This window comes from Pelodiscus sinensis, chromosome 4, assembly GCF_049634645.1.
Source record: "Pelodiscus sinensis isolate JC-2024 chromosome 4, ASM4963464v1, whole genome shotgun sequence".
In the NCBI taxonomy this organism is placed as follows: Eukaryota; Metazoa; Chordata; order Testudines; family Trionychidae; genus Pelodiscus; species Pelodiscus sinensis.
Genome location: NC_134714.1, coordinates 91,738,538 through 91,762,101, shown reverse-complemented (window position 1 = coordinate 91,762,101; position 23,564 = coordinate 91,738,538). Strand labels below are relative to the sequence as shown.

Here is a 23,564-nt window from a genome sequence, read left to right as displayed (position 1 = left end):
TATTTTGTTTCAGCTACACCAGACTAACACGGCTACATTTCTATCGCTATACTTACTGTGGACTTTTTCCTAATGCAGAAATTATACCTTTTGTTTTGCAATGTATTTTGATGGTAAATACTTAAAATATTTAAAAATTACCCCTTCACTGATCTGCAGGATTCTTTTCTCTCTGGTTGCTTCCCAAATTTACTTACCCCCATTCTCCACTTTGCATCTGTGGGATTCTACTGAGGGAAAACATCTGGTCTCATATTTGAGCCAAGTCCACTTGGAATGAAAAGATTATGAAAAGGTTTAGTAATCCTAGAGAGAAGGGTTAAGGATCACTGACCTGCTGCTAGTAATGACATTAATTAGTGTGCAATGCACCAATTAATTATAACATAATTTGTAATGATGAAATCATAAAAGGCAATAAAATAATACCAATGAAAACACCAAGGGAAAGTTAATCTGTCCTAAATTCCTAGGTAACAATATTCTTATTAATTCTTATTAATTATCTATTTAATGTGTGTTCTGATTACATCCTTTTAGTTTGTTTCATTGGGTGAACATGGTTGGTGGGTTTCTTTGTGAAATCTTGTCATTTGAATTAACTGCTCTGAATAATATAAATACATATATAATATAAAATGTTCCTAGACTCTTACTGCAATTTATTTTCCTATTCAGAGTAGAAAGGGCATTGTAGCAACATCAGCCCTGGAGTAGATTAGAAAATGAATTGTAAACTACGGAGGCATAATTTCTCCTCTTCTATGCTTTCATTCTAGGGGATAAGTAACTCTAGAGCTCATGGAGTAACTAATTCCCAATATGTGCTCTCTAGCTTGCATATGAAGGGTTGGGTGGGCAAAGGACAGAGCCAGGGTTTCATCCACTCCTTCCCTAGCCTCACCCATTTGCTTTCAGGGGGGAAGCATTAGAGGCATAATTCCTGCTTATCCTGGGTCTCCATCTGAATTAAGGATGTTAACGTGAGATTGACTACATGATTAACTCAAGAGCCTCGATCCTCGGCTTATCGGTTAATCTTGCAAACTACATGCACTTCCCTCCTCCCCCACCCCTTACTGCCTCTGCATCTCATGGAGCCTGGGCCTGCCATGGACAGAGGCTAGTCCATGGCAGCAGGTCCTGTCCATGAGGGGTCTGAGCTCCCTCCAGAGAGGGGCTGCTGCTGCCCTGTGCTGTTGCATCTGTTTCAGAGACAGTAGCCTGGGGCAGCAGGCAGCTGGTCTGCATGGGGAGCAGGTTTTTAAACTGCTTCCTGTGGCTGACTGGTTCCTACCTGCCACTTTGCGCTGCTGCCTCTGATACAGAGGCAGCAGTGCAGGTTGGCAGCAGTCTCTCCAGGAGTGGGGCTGGGAGCGCACTGGCTGCCTCCAGGGCCTATCGAATAGTTGTGTAACTGCTAAGATTTCATGCGGTTACACAACTATTCGATCATACGATATCTGACATCCCTATTCTGAATGGAACCTTACTGCCCTGAACTACTTAGTAAGGGTGACAGCCAAGCTAAGAAGTCATAGGCAAAATATGTTTGAAGTCTGGGTACCTTTGGGCTAAGTTTTAAGTGAAGCTAAGCAGAATTTTGAGCATACTTAGGTCAAAATTTTGAGCAGAGTTGGGCTAAATATTGAGTGTACTTGAGGCAAGTTTCAAGAGAACCATGTGCAAATTGTGAGCAGGATTTCAAGTGTATTGAACTTGGATGAAATATTTTGAACAAATTTTAGTCAAGACCTCAATAAAAATGGACTGGCTTATGGGCTTGGATGGAACCTATAACTTTGAATGATTCTCAGTGTTTTCAGATCATCTTCACTTGAATTGAGACAAAATTTAGTGGTTTGGGAATAATTTTCCTCTGAGTTTCTGTTTACATTCAAATCAATGCAACTCAAGGATTGTCAATATGCATTCAAATCCCTAATACAGAACAAAAGTTGTAATTGCTCGTACTATTTTTTAAATTAAGCTTTAAACAACCATTTTTAAAAGGTACCTCAAAGCATCTTTCCATATATTGATAACAGGAAAATAAATGTAGCAGCTTCCCCAAGAACCAGAAGAAATGAAGATCCATTATCCCAACCTCAATTGCTGACCCTCACTGCTCACATCCTACTCTTGAGATCACAGCTGTCTCCCCAAAATCCTGGGGCTTTGAGATCACTGAGTTTCAGAAAATGGCACTTCTTACTGTCAGAGCATGACCCAGTTGATAGAGACTGGTTGGGACTCAGGAGATGTCGATTCTATTCCTGCTTCCACTAGGTGATCTTGAGCTCCTCAATCTGTAACATTGGACTAATTACACTTACCTCCATTGTAATACACTTTTAGATCTACTGATTTTAAAAAGCGCTTATATAGGAGCTGGGTATTATTGCTAAACAGTTTCTCAACCTCTGACTCTTTTTCAGAGAGTAGGTCTCAAGTCAACCACGTTTTAAAACATGCTTGGCTACGTCTAGACTGGCATGATTTTCCGCAAATGCTTTTAACAGAAAAGTTTTCCGTTAAAAGCATTTGCAGAAAAGAGCATCTAGATTGGCATGGACACTTTTCTGCAAAAGCACTTTTGCGCAAAAGCATCCATGGTCAATCTAGACGTGCTTCTGCGCAAAAAAGCCCCGATTGCCATTTTCGCGATTGGGGCTTTTTTGCACAAAACAAATCTGAGCTGTCTACACTGGCCCTTTTGCGCAAAAGGACTTTTGCCCGAACGGGAGCAGCATACTATTTATGCAAGAAGCACTGATTTCTTACATGAGATTGTCAGTGTTCTCGCGGAAATTCAAGCGGCCAGTGTAGACAGCTGGCAAGTTTTTCCACAAAAGCATCTGCTTTTGCGAAAAAACTTGCCAGTCTAGACACAGCTGCTTATGTCTGTCTCTTAAAAAATGGGAGTTAAAGCATTTGTCTAAGTTAAGTGCATGATTAAATGCTTTGCTGAATAGAAATGGACTGCTGAACCCCCTCTTGAATGTTTTCATTTGTATATCTTCTGCTGATAAGTAGAGTCATATAGACTTCATATACATTCTGTAAACTAAGTCAAGAACATGTGAATCTCTCATGGCTGAGAGGATTTTATTCTAAATAAAGAGCAGTTTCATGAAATTTAATAATATATACACTATATGACTGAGGCAATAAAGCTAGGTCTTTCTCTATTGTGTGATCAAGGTTGTCACCTACTATAGAGGTTCTAAAACAAACAATCAAACAAATGCTTGCTTGAGTTCAAGGGATTTTGCCTTTGCTGTTTTTAGTCATATGAAACACAGGATGAGGAATAAACTCAGAAACATTGCCATATGACAATTATTGATTTAAAAAAGCAATTCCTATTGTCTTCATTTTCATTTCCATCTCTGTGGGACCTATTCAATATCTAAACCTGATTGTTCAGTTTGAAAATTAAAGCTTATTGATTTATGATGAGGTCACATTTTAAGCTTCTCAGTACAGTTCTGAAGTTCTAGTGTATCAGGAAAGGAACAAGAGATCTCATGTTAACAAGAGGCATGTGACTGAAATATTATTGAAATAGTAACAGTGTATCAAAATAACGTTAATAACATTTTTCTTTAAATAATTTTCACTACAATGTAAACCCAGCAATTAAATTTCAGGTTGATTAAAATAATGAGACGAAAAGTTCCATAAGGATTTGTACATGCAGCTTATAGAAATGAAACTCCATTATAGTAGGTTATGCTAGGTATTTTAATTTGCATATATGTGCATTCACAACTGGGCTGGATTTATAATTAAGTAAAGAATTTAACCATGGCTGTTTATATATATAATTCAAAAATATATATTGCACTGCTAATCACTTAGAACCAGAATGTGATCTGCCTATTCATGTTGAATAATCAGATTTTTTTTCTTCCACAGAGAATTCCTATGAAATTTTTAAAAATAATTTAAAAAATGTTTATCTGAAATTTTCCACTGAAATCTGACTTTTTAGTGAAAAATTAGAAACTGAAAATTTTGGGCTAAACCCCAAATATTTTATCTGACTGAAAAATTTTCATTAAAAACTGAAAAAATAAATTCAGAAATGCCAGCAGGTCTTCCTGGGAGCTATAATCTGAGTACCTCAGTCCCCAATTTCCTTATAGTGTGATGCTCCTTGGCCAGACAACATTTTTCATGATGCACCCAGGTTTTCTATACTGCTTTTTTTGTTTCAGGTGTGAGGGATTCTTTCCTTTTCCTTTTCCTTTTCCTTTTCCTTTTCCTTTTCCTTTTCCTTTTCCAAAAAGAAAATACTTAAAAAAATCAAATAGACAAAAATCCAGCTTTCCTCTGACACAACATTTTCAAATATTTTCAACCATATTAACGATTTTTTTATATACCATGAGTGGCCTCACTGAATTGGATTGGACCACTTGGATAATGATATTACTCAAAGCAAGGTGAGCCTCAACAGTGGTACTCACAAAAGAATATAGAGCTGTGATCCAGACTTTGGGCCAAATTCTGTCAAAGGTGGGGAACGTGTCTCAATCCATTCCCTTCCCATAAATACACATCAATACACTATAAGAAACATAAGGATTCTCCCTCCCCCCATACACACACATCACACACATATCAAAATCCACATGATTCAGTTAATGTGCTCAGAGGAGGCAGGTTGCTCCATACAACTCTTTAGACCTCTGTGCAAATATACTGACCATTTTCCAGATCCATTTTCGGGCAGAGATTGGCCCCATGTGCAATCCCACCATGTTTTATGTTTCTTCTACAGCAAGGTCATGGTATGTGGACCACTGTGTGGCCAAATCAGCTAGTTAGGTATAAGTGTGTTTACATGTCCGCTTCCCCATAACTCCATCATCCGTGAAGCAAGTGTGGAGCACTGTTACCATGACAAAATCTAGGTGGTCAGCCTTCATCTTGCACATCTGCTGCTTTAAAGCTTCTTGACATGTACCTATTCACATTGCCTAACAGATTTTTATCTTTTAAATGCAATTGGCCCTTCACCTGCATCCTGATAATGATAAACAGCTTTTGTGATGATAACAATGATTCTTGCCTGGAAAAGAATCAAGAGAAAAGGGTAAAGGTTTGGAATACGTCCGTCTTTGCTCAACACACTTTTCATTCTGCAAAGCAACATTTAGATGCTTACAGAAAAATTGCATTGTGTATTTTCTTATTCAACCTGAATTTATTAGAGGCAGAAAATGCACTGTTGGTCCCGGTGTTTGCCTTCAAAAATTATAATTTCCCTATCAGGGAATCAGCATTCAAGAAAATGGCAACCTGGGCAAACGTATGTTTTGGTCTCACTGCCTCTGTGAGCTTTCCCCCATCACCACTGGCCCTCCTTGTCTCTCCACCCCCGCCCTCCCCCCATTTCTCCTGGCCACCTCAACCTCCAGTAGCCATCCCATCTCCTCTAGCCCCAACAATCTCCCACAGCTCCCTCTGTATCCTCTTCACCCTTGACTCCCTTGCCTACCTATCCCCCCATTTCCCCAGGCCTCTGCTGATTCCCCAGGCACCTCTGGATCCAGCTGCCTCCCTACCTGTATTGCCCCAACCTCCTTTACATGGTCTCTCACCCAAAATCTATTCTGTTCCTTGCCCCCTGACCACAGTGCCATAGGCAGTCACCACTTGCAGTGCCATTCCTGACCTCATGTAATTATTTAGGACAGGGCTGGCTATGTTGACACATTTTATTCAACTATGTATGACATACAAATCCTAAATAGATGGAAACCTTGCAGTGTTAACCTGTTTTCTTTACTAGTGGAGCATTTTCTAATTCAGTGTATTTTCTGTTGTAAAGCTTCATTTTCACTTTACACATTTCTGTTTTTTGTCATTCTTGCCCTGATAGCTGCCCTTCCCTTTCACTCCCCAGCCTTCCTGGCTGCTGGACATCCTGACACACATGAAGAGGGTGAGAAAAAGGAAGAAGCATACACAAAAGAAATCTCTTGCTTGAGGAAAGCTTCATATTTCACATTAGAAATAATGGGAAAGGTAGAGGCTCTTAAAAGATTCATTCTGGTTTCAGGGATATTTCCTATATTGAATATGGAGCTGGTAATATCTCTAGAACTGGCACAAACTTTTTAAGTTCTTCACTGAAGCTACTTCTAGACTGCAGGCTTCTTTTGGAAGAATCTTTTTTCTGAAGAGATCTTCTGAAAAAACTTCTGAAAGAGAGCCTCCACACACAAAAGTGCATCAAAAAAGCCATCTGCTTTTTCGAAAGGTAGCGTCCACACTGAATGGACACTATCTCACATGTAAGCTGTGATTACTATGGGCGGAGTGGTCACCAGGGTACCTGTGCTTTTTCCTCTTTCTCTTCTTTTGAAAGAACTCTCTCTTCCCCGTCCACACACGCCTTTTTCTGAAAGAGTTCTTTCAGAAAAAGGCTTTTTCCTTGTAGAATGAGGATTACCAATGCCAGAAAAACCCCTCTGTTCTTTCGATTTACTTTCAGAAGAACGCAATTGCAGTGTGGGCGTAACTCAGGTTTTGTCGGAAAAATGGCTGTTTTTCTGACAAAACTCTGTAGTGTAGACATACTGGCTGTGTCCAGACTGCACCCCTTTTCCGTAAAAGGGATGCAAATTAGACACATCGCAATTGCAAATGAAGCGGGGATTTATTTTAAGAGGAATAAGGGATCTTTCAGAAAAGGCTTTATTTTCCGAAAGATCCGCGTCTAGACTGGTGCTTTTTTCCGGCAAAGCTCCGAGCTGGAAAAAAGCGGCAGCCATGTTTATGCAAACGAAGCGGGGAGGATTTAAATCCCCGCTTCATTTGCAATTGCGATGTGTCTAATTTGCATCCCTTTTACGGAAAAGGGATGCAGTCTAGACACAGCTGCTCTGTATCTAGTCTAAATAAGTAGCAGATTATTGAATAAACTTGTGTAGCCTTCAACACCCTCCCAATTCACCTATTTGGCAGTTAATGGCATGTGAAGTAATGGTAGGTAGACACAATCAGGACCAAATGTTGAAGTCTCCATATACACTACCTCCAAATGGGGCACTCTCTTGAGATATTCAGCCAGTTCTGCAGACTTAGAGGGTTAAACAGTTAGGGCAAGGTTCAGAGAAGCAATCAGACTTTGAGCCACTATCAAAATGAACATGAACCTTCAAGCCTTTTATGGATTGCACGTGATTGATCATATTTGTTACGGAAGTCATTGTTTAGTTGAAAGTGCTGTGTTGCACACATTCAGATGGGACAGATGGGGGAACATCAGTATTTTTCTCAAGTGCCCTGTCAAAAGCTAAGTCAGATCTTTCCCCATACCTAATAAGATCTCACTTCATGCACATTCCGCTGTATTGTTGAGTACAAGCAAGTGCATTACTTTAGACAGAATTACATTCAACTTTAAGAAGAGTTTCAGACTTGCATTAATTTTTGACATCATCTTCTGTCTAGGAAATGCTATTGTGCTTTTCATATATGTGAATAAATTGCTTATATTTCTGATTGGGTTAGGCTTAAAATTAATTTATATAAATTTCTAATTATGATCATATCCCTTCATTTACAATACCTTCTAAAGGAAATACAAAAGACAGCTTACCTGGAAATTTGTTATGTAGGCTGCAAGTGACCCTGTCAGAGCACTTGTGTGGATTAATTCAAGCTACTCAGCATTTAATGAACTGTGGTCCCTTTTCAGCCAGCCAAGTAAATTTGGTCTGTGTGCCAGCCTCAAATGCTCACCCCACTCACTAGCTGAGTTGAACAGAAACTGCCAGCTGATATTCAGAGTACAAGCAATGCATCTTATTGTGCTGACTCCTTGTCATTAGAACAGAGGTACTGTTGTCTTTATAATGCCTCACACGTTGCCATTGGAACACAGTCATTGTTTGAACTGCTGAACCCGGTTAGTAGAAGGACAAAAAAAGCACATCCTTGTATGTGTTTGCAAACAGATGCTGGGCAATTGTGCAGCCATGCTAAGCTGGGAGTTATGTAAAGGTCTATGAATGTTGGAAAATAAGTCTTACGTTGAATGCCACCAGTGGTGACAACAGCTGTTTTCTGAACAGAGTTATAAAAGACTGTGGCCAGAGGTATATTAAGCTTTATTGTGGGCACAAAGAACATACCGGCCCCCAATACCCGGAGAACCCAGGGCCAGCAGAACAGTTTGGGAACATAGTCTGGGGCTGCTCTGGCACCTGGGACCTCAGACCAAAATCTCCAGTCTTCCTGGGTGTCTCTTACTGTGGCCTGGCTCCAACTTCTAGCCTGGCCAAGGGGCTGGACCTTGAGAGGAAGAGGAGGAGCAGGATACAGGGTTACAATTCTGGCACTGGTTCCCTCTCCCCTCCCTCCCGCCCCCAATCATTTCTATCTAGGTTGTGGAATGCCTGTGGGGCCTGTATGCACTGGCTCCATTGGCCTGTGCATTAATCCACCCTTGGCTGTGGTGAGTTCACAGATTAAATCTTGGAATTGCTTCATTAAGAAGTAAATGACAAATGAAACTGAGCCTTGCCAGGAGAATGCTATTCACCCTCTGTGTTAGAAAAAGAAACGTAATATCATGGAAAGATATAGTGCAGCGAACAACCTAGGCCATATGAGTGGCCCCCTTTCATCTCAGTGGACCACAAAATTGTTCTAACAAAGACGGTTTTCAGGTAGAGGGTAGTTTTGCTCACTGCACTTGCACACCTAGAATTTGTGGGCTGTGCCAATTGAACCATAGCAGCGCTTTGATTGGATGTGAAGGGAGCTCACAAATCTCACAAAGTTGTGTGCAATCAGCATTCACCACATTTCACGTACTCTTGTGATAAGTGTCACTTCTGTAGGACTGATAGGAAAAACACTACCCAGTTGGAAACTGTCAGAATCTGGCAAATTTGTATATGGGCAATGGTAAAAAAATGTCTCATGGACCACACATAGAACCCTGATGGGTCGAATGCAGCCCTTGGGTTGCAGGTTGCCTATCACTGGAATAGGGCAAGTGCATGAGATAGATAAGACCTGACAGAAGAAATCTTGAGAATGCTAAACAAAGTCTTCAGTGGTATAATGTCTGAAACATAAAAATGATCAACCTCTGGATACATTTTAGAAAAAATATATATTGGAGTAACTATACATAGCCCTGATTCTGCAAAGACTAACTTGATGAGTTCACTACAGGCACTGTGAAAAGTGAAGTACAGGAGCAAGTCTTTGCAGAGGTCCTAATACGCTGAAAGTCTGACTGAAGCAATGTTCAACAGTTTTAAGTTAATTAAAAATGAATGCTGTGACAGTAGCATAAGAAATGTGAAAATTGTACAGGTCATACTGGTCTTTTACAGAGCAACAGCCTAAAAGCAAGGGGAAAAAAATCATCCATGATAGCCTCTAAGAGAAGAGTTGTTGTAAGAAGAATGATGGGTGTAGATGTCAAGGCTCCCACAGTACAAATATAAGTACAGGTGGAACCTCTCTAGTCTGGCACTTTTGGAACCTGACCAGTGCCAGATCAAAGGAGATCAATATTGTTTAGCAGCATCACCAACACTTCCACTGCTTACTGGGCTCTTAGATGACATTTAGGGGTAAATTAGAGCTAAATAACAGCACAGAACACAGAGAGCCAGGACTGGTGGCTGTCAAAAAACTTCCTCAGACCACAGGAAACTTGTCCACAGCCATGAAACATGGTCATCCAGCTAACTAAAATCATGGCAGACCATGGATATTGCTGGACCAGAGCATGGTACACTAGAGAGGTTCAACCGACCAAACAAACAAAAGCTGATGATAACATCACCTTTTCTAAACAATCTGAAAGATAGACTGCTGTGGGTCTGAGAACTCCTGTTAAAACAGAATTTGAATTATTCTGTAGTAAAATACAAACTCTTGGCATTTCAAGGGGAAAGCGGAGTCAATCTTCATGTATATTGCAAAAAAATAGCTGGTGGTAAGCAAGAAAAAATATTAGATATGAGAAGACTGAATTTAAATAACACAAAAAAGGGTTTGCAGTTAAACAGAAATTCCCCACAAATCATCATCAGGGATGTGAATGTTTTACCTGTTATGGTTAACTGATGGGGCTGGAGCAGCCCTCCCCACTATACGCTCCCACCTGATGGGGCCCATCCCAGGAAGGGGGTGCTCCAGCCCAGCCAAAGCTGCCCTGCCGCGGTGAGCCCAGCCCAGGGCGGGAGCACTCCAGCCCAGATGGAACAGCTCCAATTCTGCCTCACTGTTTGCCCTGTTTAATTGGATAACCCCGCGTTTCTCAAACTGTGGGTCCCGACCCCCTGAGGGGTCGCGAGCAACTTAGAGGGGGGTTGCAGCAACTTAGAGGGGGGTCGTGAGCAACTTGGGAGTTGCGGTATCACAAAGTTTGAGAACCCCTGGGTTAACCAGTTAAACATAAAATGTAACTGGTTAACTAACTAAACGGGGTTTTATATCCCTAATTGCCAGGCATATGCACATCTGAAAAAATAACCCATGAAATATAAGGAATTTCCAGACAACATGCACATGTTACCTGTTCTAGTTGGATGTGTAACTGTGGTTCTTCCACTCAACTGTCAGAGACCGTATCTTGAAAGGAAATATCATTGTGAGGCTTGCCCTCTAAAATTGGATAAAAAGCTTTGGATGGCTTCATTGGTATACTTCCCACAAGCACAAGAAACAAGGAATTGGAAGCATTGACTGGCCTATGCTTATTCCTTATACTGGATATGGCTTATCCCAGAAAGGGTGTTGCTTAAGTATGTCAGGGAAAACTGCTGCAACACTGCCTCTGTAATGCTACCTTAATAAGATGACAGCTATAATACTGTCTTGAGCTACTGCTGCCTAGAACTGAACTGATCTTACTACTTTTCTCAAGAAACCAAACATTTCAAAAGGTTGCACTAGGCTGGAGAACTTATCTACATGCAAATTCTGCTTTGCAGGTGTTTAAATGTACCTCTTTTATGTAAGCGCTTACTTGGATATTCTGTGTTCATCACTTCAGAGAGTTCAAAGCTGAGAAATAAAACACCTATAAGTGGCTAAAACATAGGGACTGGGATTCACAAAGGAGCTAAGGATGCACAGTTGCTATTGACTTTGAATGGGATTGGGGTTTAATTCCCTTTTGCCCTGTCTGAAGGTCATAAACATAATGGCTGTGTCTAGACTGGCAAGTTTTTCCGCAAAAGCAGCTGCTTTTGTGGAAAAACTTGCCAGCTGTCTACACTGGCCGCTTGAATTTCTGCAAAAACACTGACTTCCTACTGTTTGAAATCAGTGCTTCTTGCGGAAATACTATTCTGCTCCCATTCAGGCAAAAGTCCCTTTTGCGTAAAGCTTTTGTGCAAAAGGGCCAGTGTAGACAGCTCAGATTTGTTTTGTGCAAAAAAGCCCCAATCAGGAAAATGGCGATCAGGACTTTTTTGCGCAAAAGCGTCCGTGCCAATCTAGAACAAAAAACAGGACTATGTAACACTTTAAAGACTAACAAGATGGTTTATTAGGTGATGAGCTTTTGTGGGCCAGACCCACTTCCTCAGATCAAATAGTGGAAGAAAATTGTCACAACCATATATACCAAAGGATACAATTTAAAAAAATGAACACATATGAAAAGGACAAATCAAATTTCAGAACAGAAGGTGGATGGGGGGGGGGGAAGGTAAATGTCTGTGAGCTAATGATATTAGAGGTGATAATTGGGGAAGCTATCTTTGTAATGGGTAAGATAATTAATGTCTTTGTTTAAACCTAAGTGTGAAGTGTCGAATTTAAGCATGAATGACAGTTCAGAGGATTCTCAGTCAAGTGTGGTCTGAAAAGGTCTTTGAAGCAGGATGCAGGTAATCAAGTCATTGAGACAATGTCCTTTCTGGTTGAAATGGCAAGAAACTCTTTTTTCTTTGTGATCCAGTCTAATATCTGTTTTGTGGGCATTGATCCTTTGGCGAAGTGTCTGAGACGTCTGTCCAATGTACATAGCAGACAGACACTTTCGGCACATGATAGCATAAATTATATTTCTGGATGCGCAGGAATATGTGTTCTTGATCTTATAACTCACTTGGTTAGGTCCAATAATGGTATCAGCAGAGTGAATATGTGGACAAAGCTGGCAACGTGGTTTGTTGCAAGGGAAGGTACCAGGGTTGGTGTTAGTGTGGTATGACCTGTGATTGTTGGTAAGAATCATCTTGAGGTTAGGTGGTTGTCTATAGGAGACTATGGGTCTGTCTCCCAGAGTCTCTCGGAATTTTGTATCCTGTTCCAGTATAGGCTGTAGTTTATTGATAATGTGTTGGACAGGTTTAAGTTGGGGGATGTAGATGATGACAAGTGGTGTTACATAGTCCTGTTTTTTGTTCCAGCTACACCAGACTAACACGGCTACATTTCTATCACGTGAATGTAGCTAGAGCATCCTGTGCTCCAGCTTTGCCCATCTGATGTACAGCTTCTTAAGGATTGGTGGCAGCTGGCAGATGTTCAATATCTCACTCAAGATCCATGCTGAAAATCAGGAGCTTTACCAGTTCTTTGGCCTCTCCCCCACAGCTGCCTGAACAGAAGTTTAATGTAACAGAGAATCGAGGATAGTATGTTATATTTAATCATTTAAACTTTCTAAACACCATCTTTGCTTTACTTTCTCTCATTTCTTATTAACCATTAAATATTAACTTTTAACAATACATTCCAGTGTTGTCACGTCTGTCTTTTGGACAGCATTGGTCTGCTCTTTGGATGGATTATCACTGGCATTGTCAAAATTAGAAATGTTCACCAATACTCTGATTTTGGGAGGAATGGGTATAAAAACCCTAAAAAGGTGTATTAGTTAAGTCTTCCTATAGTATTACCTCTAAAGGTGGGAGAAGAGCACACCAAGGGGATCTGGCTGGATTTAATTAATTACATATGCTATACAAGTACCTACATGTAAATATACAATTGCACAATACCAGCCATTGATTATTCACCCAAGGACCTGCTATTAAATAGTTAATCTAGAGTTGGACTAATAAATACTCAGTCTTCAAATTCCCACACAGCTTTCACTGAAAGGAACAAAACATTTTTATCTTTCTGAAGCGGTGACTTTAGACTATGATATGATCTTTCAAACAGTACAGCTTTGAACTGTGACATTTATTCTGACTTCAGTATTTGTTCCTTTTCTAAGCTTCATACTGAAGGGGAATTTCATTTTTGATTTACAGATATTCTTTTGTGATTTATAATGCAGCCTTCACCTTCAAGGTTTTTTTTTCTCCATGTAAAAGCATTTCCATGGAATTTGCTCCATTAAATTTCATGACCACTTCTGAAAGCAGAAAGTGTTTTATGATAACTTCATCTCTGCAACAAAGATTGCATGTGAACTGGAAAGTATTTCAGCCATGGTGGCTTCCAATATACATAGTAGTCATTAGGCTACTGATAACATTCATGTGAAATCATTACAGAACTTAGCCACTGGACATAGAAGGTGAAATCCTGGCCCCACTGAAATCAAAGGCAGTTTTGCAATTGACTTTAACAGGGCCAGAATTCCACCCTGAGCTCTCTTAAATGCTCCCAATTTAAAGGCTAACAGGAACAGCTAAGATCTGTGTGACAATTCATTTCCCCTCCTTTCACCATGGCCACCAAGTCACATGTATTAGGTAAGTAGAACAGCACAGGAATAAAGGGAAGACTGAAAGGATCTTTCAGCCTGATCAAGGAGAGTGTATTTTTAGGCCTATGCAGAGGTCAGCTAAAGTCAATGGAACAATTGAAGCACTGGGACCTGTGGTCTGGAATTAGCACAGTCCTGGAGAGGCTAAAAAGTGGAGCTTTTTTTTAGTAATGTGACTTGGTGAGGAGAAAGGCTAGAGGGAGGCATAAATACAATCACCTAGATGGGAGGGAAATGTTCCCTCAATGCCTATTTCACTCCCCTACTAATGCTTCCATCTCCATGCCATGGGTGTTAAAAATGAGAAAAAGCTTCTCCTTTCCCTAAACAAGCCCTCTTCCTGCTTAATGGTTCCTAGAACTAAACAATTGTCTGTTTCTTCCTTTCACCTCCTCTCCTACATCATGTTGCTGTTGGCTGACTCCTGGAGCATAACAGCTACCAAATCTGTGGGAGAGAAACCTACAATGTTTCCTCCTCTGCCCTGCTGTACAAGTTCCTTTCCCTAATGCTCAGGGGGCTAAAAAGCAACAGGAGATGAAAAAGAGAGAAGGAAGGAGACCCTGGGGTAGGAATGGAGAAGAAAGTCAAGGGAGGAGGAAAGCTAATATGGGATCTCAGGGATGGAATAAAACTTTTCAAGAGACAGAAAAAATGTGTGTACTAATGGGCTAGTTTTAACAAAGGGCTTTGACAATGGAAAGTGCTATAGAAGTTAAACTTTTAAATGATGGATGAATATTACAATACAGCCCAGTCTTACATATTCAGACATCCTAGAAAGTTTTACAAAATATGCAGAACTCCTTTCAGTGGTTCTAAAGAATATACAAACCAGGAGATGTTCCTGTTCCTGTACAAATCTCATTTAAAATAGCATTGCTCTCCCAGTCTTGTAAAATAAGAAATGTTGGGTTTCTGAGTTGTGTATGGCTAAATGGAGCAGTATTTAATAGCCAAATTAAAAGTGCCTCATCGTGCAGAAAATGAAATGTCAGGCTGATAAGAAACAAACATTGCCTGAACCCAGTAAAAGTATGTGATGGAAATCATTCTTAAAAGATACAGAATTCGAGATAGAATAAAAAGTGAGCTGATTTGATTTCTATTTTGTTAATTAGTTGAATTTTCAGAATTGTACACCTTCTACTAGAATACCACAGTATTCTTGGTGGTGTTATGCTTCCTGTATCTTTCAGTATATTTTCATCATGACATCCCTGACACAGAAATCATTAAAGATAACTTCAAATGTTACCTGAATTTGTGCTCTGATAACTGACCTACCATATGGACAGAAAAGCCTAGGACAAAAATCATTCTACTTAATCTTTTTGACAATTCCTTCTTTCCTGCAAGGTAAAGTCCATTGAACACCATAAAGCTCCTGTTTAGTAATATCTACTGTCAATCTGAGACTTGTGGAATGACTCCGATTTTTATTGAGATTGCATGTAGAGCAGTGGCTCTCAACCTTTTTTGAATACTGAAACCTTTTCAGGAGTCTCATTTGTCCTTCGGTTCCCTTAAGTTACACCTTACTTAAAAACTACTTGCTTACAAAAGCAGACATAAAAATGCAAGAGTGCTGCAATCCACGATTACTGGAAAATTGCTTATTTTCTCATTTTACCATATAATTATAAATAAATTAATTGAAATATAAATATTGTACTTACCTTTAAGTGTATAGTATATAGAGTAGTATAAACAAGTGAGTCTGTGTCTACATTGGCATGATTTTGCGCAAAAGCGGCCGATTTTGCGTAAAAACATGCTGCCTGTCTACACTGGCGGGGAGTTCTTGCGCAAGAACACTGATGTTCTAATGTGTGAAATCAGTGCTTCTTGCACAAGAACTATGATACTCCCGCTCAGGAATAAGCCCTCTTGCACAACTGTTCTTGCGCAAGAGGCCAGTGTAGACAGGCAACATGAATTTCTTGCGCAAGAAAGCCTGATGACTAAAATGGCCATCGGAGCTTTCTTGCACAAGAGAGTGTCTACACTGGCACGGATACTTTTGCGCAAAAGCACATCTCTTGAGCAAAAGCACATGCCAGTGTAGACGCTCTCTTGTGCAAGAAAGCTCCGCTGGCCATTTTAGTCATCTGGCTTTCTTGCGCAAGAAATTCATGTTGCCTGTCTACACTGGCCTCTTGTGTTAAAAGTATTTGCGCAAAATCTTGCCAATGTAGACTTATCCTGACTGTATACATTTTTAGTTTCTACTGACTTAACTGTTACTTTTTACGTAGCCTGTTGTAAAAGTAGGCAAATATCTAGATGAGTTGATGTGTCCCCTGGAAGACCTCTGTGTACTCCCATGGGTATGTGTGCCTCTGGTTCAGAACCACTACTATAGAGGGATGGATTGTAACCCCACATACTTGTCTAAGTAAGGGTCGGAATAATAGAAGCAGGGAAGGAAACAGTAATAGCTCTGCAAGTCACAGTTGGTGCCCATCTTTTCCTTCATTCAAAGGGATAGTAAAGTGCTCTAGTCTTAATTCGTCCGTGTGCCAGCTCTGTTTCCCTAGCTGGCATGTTGATCCATCTGATCCTCTTCCCTGCTCACACATTCCTCAGTCACCTGAATGGGTAAGGGACAATATCAACCTGATAGTGGCTTCTTCTCTTACTAAACACCTGTGTATAGATAGGTGATACGAATAGCCCTGGTGTCTGCAACTTTTGGCAAATGGCACATGGGGTAATCCACTAGCGGGCCATGAGACAGTTAGCTTACACTGAACGTCCACAGGCACACTTTCCCTGCTGTAGCTCCCAATGGCCATGGTTTGCCGCTACTAGCTAATGAGAGCTGTGGGAAGTGGTGGCCAGCACATGCCTGTAGCTTGCACTGATTTCCACAGCTCCTATTGTCCAGCAATGACAATCCACAGCCACTGGAAGCTGTGGAGGACTGGGCCTGCAGATGCACAATGTAAATTAACTGTCTTGTGGCCTGCCAGCAGATTATCCTGATGGGTCAGGTGCTAAACGTTGCCAATCCCTGAAATAGACCATGCAGGGCTCCTTGTATCTTTTTACTTCCATGCATGTGAGCACAGCAGAATTCAGGACATAGCCCAACATAAGTAATTGTAGTAACATGATTTACATTTTACACTTGCCTGCATCCCAAAGAAACAAAAATTACAATACCCTTTTTTATATAAAAGGATAAATAGAGCATTTTATTAACACTTTTTGCAGCAACAAAAGTGACACAGTCCACATCTTTTCATTAAACACAGCAAAAGCTATGGTCACATATTACATCACTTCGAGGCACAAAACAAAATAGGTTTTTTTCCTCTCTTAAGGTCAAGGTATGATTTGCATTAAAAAAAAAAGAATAAACAATCCTCAAGTTGAATATTGCAATAGCAGGGCCTCCAATCACTAGCACAATACAATGAACAGATCAAAAATCCAGAATGGATTATTACAATACAATGATAATCATTTGATTTGAGTTGGGAAATGGATCATCATTGTCATTTTTAGAGCATTAAGAAGCTGTCTGGTGTTACTAACTTTAATTTGGTTTGGTTTGGTTTAATCCCAACAATCCCAAATGTCTACAACAAGCTAAATATAAAGGTAATATATAGACTAAAAGATTATGCACTTTATAATGCATTGCACTTATTGCTTGGTACACTAATGTTGCAGTTCTTCATGAGTTATGCTAAGAGAAGACAAGCATAATGAAAGTAGAAGTAATGCTCTTCCTAAATCCATCACTAGTTATTTGCCACTTTGGTGTATTCTGAGGATTGTTACTCATATCAGGCATTCATTATAATTCTATTTGACAAATACATTTTGTAATTCAGGGATTTGTAAAATAGGAACATTTTTATAAGTACAGTATCTTCAATAAACTTTTATCTATTTATACAACTGTGCCACAGTATGTCAAAATAGGAAAACTATCAAGCAAAGAAAGAGGATTAAATTATTCTCTGTTTCTTTCATTTATTTTAAAATATTCTGCAAAACAAATACATCCATGTTGTGGAGGGCTACTTGTTCATGGTAGTTTTTTCTTTGGATTATGTCGGACGGGCCAGGCCTTTCTGGAGGCTATATCTTTTTCTTGTAAAGTGATTTTCAACCAGTACAAAGGAATTTACTATAACTAAAAGTACACTGAAACATTTCTTGCAAAAGTTATTTTACAGTCTGCATGAAAATTCAGATTAAACATTACACATTGGTTTTATACTGGTTGGTAAATGTAAGGAAGAACATGACACGTACTATATTTCATTATATTCTATAAAGAATACAAATAAAAATTTGTTCCTAAACATTTGATATAAAACACCCAAATAAATTCCTTTATCACAGAGTAGCCTGCAGCATGTAATCACAATGAACATACAGTATGCCTTATTTAGTTCCTTTAGAGCCTGATCCAATTCCCATTGATGAGAAATGTATCACTCCCTTATGAATGTCTAGGACTGAATCCTTTCTTCTTGGAGAAAGTCCTTGTCTTAGACCAAACACACAGTCTCTACATTATACTCAGTAAACATGTATACTTAACACAATCAGTTTATGATCTCTTCCAATACAGTGTAACAAATATATAAGTGCATTTTTTAAAAGATCAAGTAGTTTTGGCTTTCTAAACAGACTATTAGATGTGCCAGCTTGGTTGGTTAGTTGTGCTTTAATCCTTAATTATGAGCCTTAGCTCATTCATACTGAAAGTATCTAGTTGACTCTATAGTTTTGACCAGTTAACCCTTAAAACTCTAATGTTTATAGAACGGATACACCCGAGTGGAGGTGATGACATATCACAATTCGTACAGATTGCACTTTAATGGTAACCTTTTTTTTAAAACAGCTAGACCTTCCTGTTTGATATGTGTTTACATGTTTTTACCACGTTTTTGTGTGCAAACAATCACAATGAATTTAATCACAAACACTACAAAATATATCCAATATTGAGATTTGTTATGAATAATCTTCTCTTTCCTTATAGCTGTATGAGTCTTGGACTTCCTCTTGTACAAATTCTTCTTTCTTCTCCCAACCATTTGGCCACCCACCATTGACCTGGGTCGTAGCACCATAAGACTTAGTGGTACCATAATTTACATAATTCTGTGTAATGTCCCCTGTCTCTTCATCAAGTTCATCTTCATGAATAAAACCACATTTCTCTTCACTTGTCTGTTCAGGGTCTGCCCAGGGTTGTTTCTCTCCTGAGGCAAATATGCCATAGAATATAACTCCGCCGTAATGCACTAAAGCAGCAATAAGGAAGACATACTGCCACTCTTCACGTGTCTGTAAAGAGGAAGATTGTGACATCAAAATAGTAGCACAGACTTGTTAGCCGTTCTGATATTAAAGGGCCGATTAAGAAACTGAGAGTGTGATTTTCAAAAGAGTGCCACTCTCAAGCACCTAACTCCTTCAGGTTCCTTGGGTAACCACAGTCTTTATCTCAGTTTGAACTATTGCAAGACATTTCCTTTACTATCAGCTAACAACTCCTCCCTCCATGTGCTCAAGATAAGATGACAAGCTAAGCAAAATATCTGAGCCAACACTCAGGTCTGTTTGGGTCCTCTAACACGGCTATGTGCAGTGCAAAACTATTGGAACTCTAGCTTTGCCTGAGGAATCCTGCCAGCTGGCAGCTGGAATAGGGGTAGCAATGGTTGAGGGAAAAAGAGAAGATAGCTACATGGCATCAGCCACAAACATACACTATGGACTGGACTGGACCCAGGATTGGGGAAATGCAACATCTGAGTCAAGTACCGCTCAGATAGATTGTTTGTATTTGGATTGTTTCCAGTGCTAGGCCTCAATCCTGAAACCATTGAAAACTATGGCCCAATACCCATTGACATCAAAGAGAATAAGAGGAAGTCCCTAGTGAAAAATATCAACCAGCTAATAAAGGAAAACATCACTGTATTTAGGAGTACCATGGAACAAATGCACTGATTCCAATACATTCAACTTTATTACCACTTTTCCCTGCACAACACTTGTTCTTTCTTCCACGGGTATTTTCAGTCACAAGACCTTGTTCTCCTTTGGTACATTATTTTTATCTAAGAAAACTTTCAAGGACTATTCATCCAGGAACATTTTTTAATTATTTTTCTTAAAAATATATAAATTCATATTTAAAATGTATCAAACCCACTCTTCATTTCTCCTAAATGATTTAAAAACTAGTTTCTGTGTTGCAAGCTAATGTTTTCCTTATAAAACAATGAGGAGGCTTATGGCAACTTAAAGACTAAGGGTATGTCTACACAGCAAAGTTATTTTGAAATAACAGCCATTATTTCAAAATAACTTTCCTAGCGTCTACAAAAGCCAACTGCTATTTTGAAATTAAGGCGGGCTTATTTCGAAATTGGTAAACCTCATTCCACGAGGAATAGCACCAATTTCGAAATTGCTATTGCGAAATAAGCGCTGCGTAGATGCTTATTTCAAAATAGGGGGCCTCCAGCCCTTCCCAGGGTGCCTTGCTGTCTGCCCTGGCCACAGGGTAACTTCTGACCTGATGCCCTGCCGGAACCAGTTCCAGCTGGCCTTAAATGCAATTCAGTGTTCAAGCAGTATGGACACGCTATTTCAAAACAGCAAATAGCTATTTTGAAATGCATTTTATGTGTAGACGTGCTATTTCAAAATAAGATATTTCGAAATAACGCTGTAGTGTAGACATACCCTAACAGCATAAGCTTTTGTGGGGGAAGCCCCACTTCATAATACATCTGATTAAGTGTTTTTTTCCCCGTGAACGCTTATGCCAAAATAAATCTATTAGTCCTTAAGGTGCCACAGAACTCATTGTTTTGCAGATACAGACTAACATGGCTACCCCTCTGATACTGGTTTTCCTTTGGGAGCCTTATGAAGGAACTAGTTTATTTAAGAAAGAGTGATAAATATGCACATAAAAACAGTTCCAATTTGGAGAATTCAAGAGAGTTCAGGAAGGGGCAGGAGACTCCTGACTGAGGTAGCATATGATGAGGGCTGCTCAGAGATTTCCAGGAAGTCAAAATACTAGATGGCTAGTGGATAAAGCCAGAAGTTAATGGTCACTAATACAAATGGCATGGAAAATAGTTGTAGAAATGGGTTTTGTTGTTAATACAAGTGGGATTAAATTGTTCAATTTGAATTTAATGAGAATTATTTTGAAAACCACAAAAAAAATCAGCTTACCTTGTTCTTTGTCATTGCTCCAACAATTATAGGGCAAACCATTCCAGACAAAGTCCCAACTCCATTAGAAATTCCCATGAGGATGCTGGCATATCTTGGGGCTATGTCTAAATGGTTGACATTGAATCCTGCAGCACAAATAATAAACATGTATTTCCACCAAATAAATCTGTCCGTGACTATTTATATACTTGCATGTTCGGAGTAGTTTACAGAAAATATACTGATGAGAATTTTGTCGTAAGAGGTTTACAACATGAAGCAAGACTAAATATATGAGATGAGTTCATGTTTTATATTTAAATTGAAAACCTCTTATAAAATTATATCAAATGTGGGGCTTTTAAAAAAATGTTTTTAAATAAACACTGACGAGGGAAAGACTACCCATGAAATGGTTAATCTTTTTGGCAAAATTCTCAGAAAGGAACTTGCATTGTAATTCATATCCCTTTCATATTGTAGATTACTGATTTTGAGTCACTTCCTGTTACAACCTGTGTCACTTCCTCTTCTTTTTCTCCACATTTATTTTCTTGGTTACACAGAGCATCAGGATAATGAATGTTTTTGTGTGAGAGGGTAAGATGAAAATCAAATAAATCTGAAATCTACATGCCTCTGGCGACAGAGGCACGTAGTCTAGACGTACCCTTAGAGTGATTCAAGAACAAGGAGAAGACAGAAGTTCAGCTACCTAAATCTCATGAGGTGTTCAATCTAGTAAGTGTGCTCAGGCAAACTCATACATGCAGACCACTGCAAGAGGTGGGAGGGGAAGGGAAAGGTAGTGGAGGAGCTCTCTTGTAAATTTTAGCCCAGTGACTAGGGTATTTAACTGGGAGATGTGAGAGACCGCTACCCCAAATCCCTCCACTGGCTGAGAAAGGATTTGCTACCTCTCAAGTAAGCTGAAATAGTCTAATGCGGGAGCTTCAATCTCTCATGTTGAACCTGTTTCACTGTGGATAAATAATTCGAGGAATTAGAATAAGAGACTGGATCCTGGGTCTCTCATGAGTGCTTTAACAACTATAACAAGCGATAGAAGGTGTGCTCTCTCTCTCTCCCCCTCTCCTCTCAAAGAGTCATTTGGGTCAAGCAAATCTCAAAATGACTCGATAGCCAAAGGGTTCGAGCATTCAGCTGGGAGATGAGAGATTGTCCCTGTGCATCAATGGCTCTTTGATTATTTATGGAGAGATCAACAGGAGAGACTAAAGGAGACCCACACCAGAATATCCCATACCCCAGTGGTTTGATCACTCACATGAGAAAGTCCCATTTAAATCTCTTTTCCTGTTCAGGTGGAGGAGAGACTTAAATTAGGAGTGGCCCCCATCTCAGGTGAATACCTTAGCCACTGGGTTAAAAGTAATGAGACAGCTGCCCCTCGCCCCAGGCTCTTGCTAAAACTGTGTGTACGTATCTGATTCCAAAAGGTTCACAGCTGAGAATTGCTAGCAGAGATAGGTGCTTCCATGCACTTAGGTGTCTATCTCCAAGACAAGGGGAGGGCTTTGCACACACCCTAGTCATTGGTATCTCCCATTAGGGGAGCTTAGAATTGTGGCTCTAGGAATTGGAGTCTAAGGTGCTGTTGCTCCCCATGTGCAGGAATGGAGGCACCTAACTCAAGCTTTGTGACTTGCCGTGATTTACAAGGCACCTAAAAGTTATATAGTGTAACACTGTATGTCACAATGCCTAGCTCTGTTGGTGCCTTCAGGCCATGAAGGCTTGCAAAAGTGTCCGTGACAAAGAGGGGCAAAGGCAGATGGAGTTGTGCCAAACCTTAAAACACAGAAAGCAATTTCTAATATGCACTACATCAAGAAAACAATAACCTGTTCATTATTTTGTAATACACAGTATGAGCAACATGTAAATCTCAAGCTCTCAAGCTAGATTGTTAGTAGATTCCAAAGCAAAATTTACAGTAATATAGTTGCATTTATCTATATACAGAGTATATGGGTGTGAGGAAAGGAAATACTTGAGCAAGTACTGTATAATATATAAGATGTAGCGTTCTCGGAAAATGATGATAAACAACACCAGGCTGAATCTTGAGGTTCTTACTCAGTTTTAATATCACTGATGGCAAACTGAGTAAGGACCTCACATTATCTTTTTCTTGAGCTGAAATAACTTCCCCCTACTAGCAGAAATGGTATCTTACCAGATATGGCGAATCCACTGAAACCCACAGCGAGTACTAAAAATGAAATAGCCACTCCTTTACTATGAGAATACCCTACCACCAAAAGAAGAGTTGCTTCCATACCAAAACCTTGGGAAATAATAAAAGGAAATGACAAATCAAATTTAATTACCTCTTAAAAACTGAAAATAATAAGGCAACAGACATGGTACTCATTTCAAATAAGCAGTGGAAAAAAACACATTAACTTTTGAACTTCATTATTTTAGAAATGACCCTTAATTGAGAATATAGATAAGCCTCCCTTCCCCTAAGAAAGAATAATTGAAACATATAATAACATCTCAAGGGCAGAAGTACTCAGTAGACGGCTAAATATTACACACATTGGGCCAACCTCCCTCCCCCCCATACACATACACTTAATTATTCACTTAGATTCTATTG

The 23,564-nt window shown here is 39.6% G+C and overlaps 1 protein-coding gene across 1 annotated transcript in view; it reads right to left on the bottom strand.

Annotated features, from left to right (window-relative positions):
- Positions 1-16,923: 16,923 nt before the first annotated feature.
- The window catches only part of SLC17A6 (solute carrier family 17 member 6), a 61,672-nt gene continuing 55,031 nt past the window's right edge, over positions 16,924-23,564 (bottom strand). The window contains exons 10-12 of the mRNA XM_075927750.1: positions 23,136-23,246; positions 20,954-21,081; positions 16,924-19,039 (exon numbers count right to left, since the gene is read on the bottom strand). Coding sequence (XP_075783865.1) covers positions 18,704-19,039; positions 20,954-21,081; positions 23,136-23,246 — 575 coding nt within the window. The 3' untranslated portion in view covers positions 16,924-18,703. The remainder of the gene's footprint in view (positions 19,040-20,953; positions 21,082-23,135; positions 23,247-23,564) is intronic.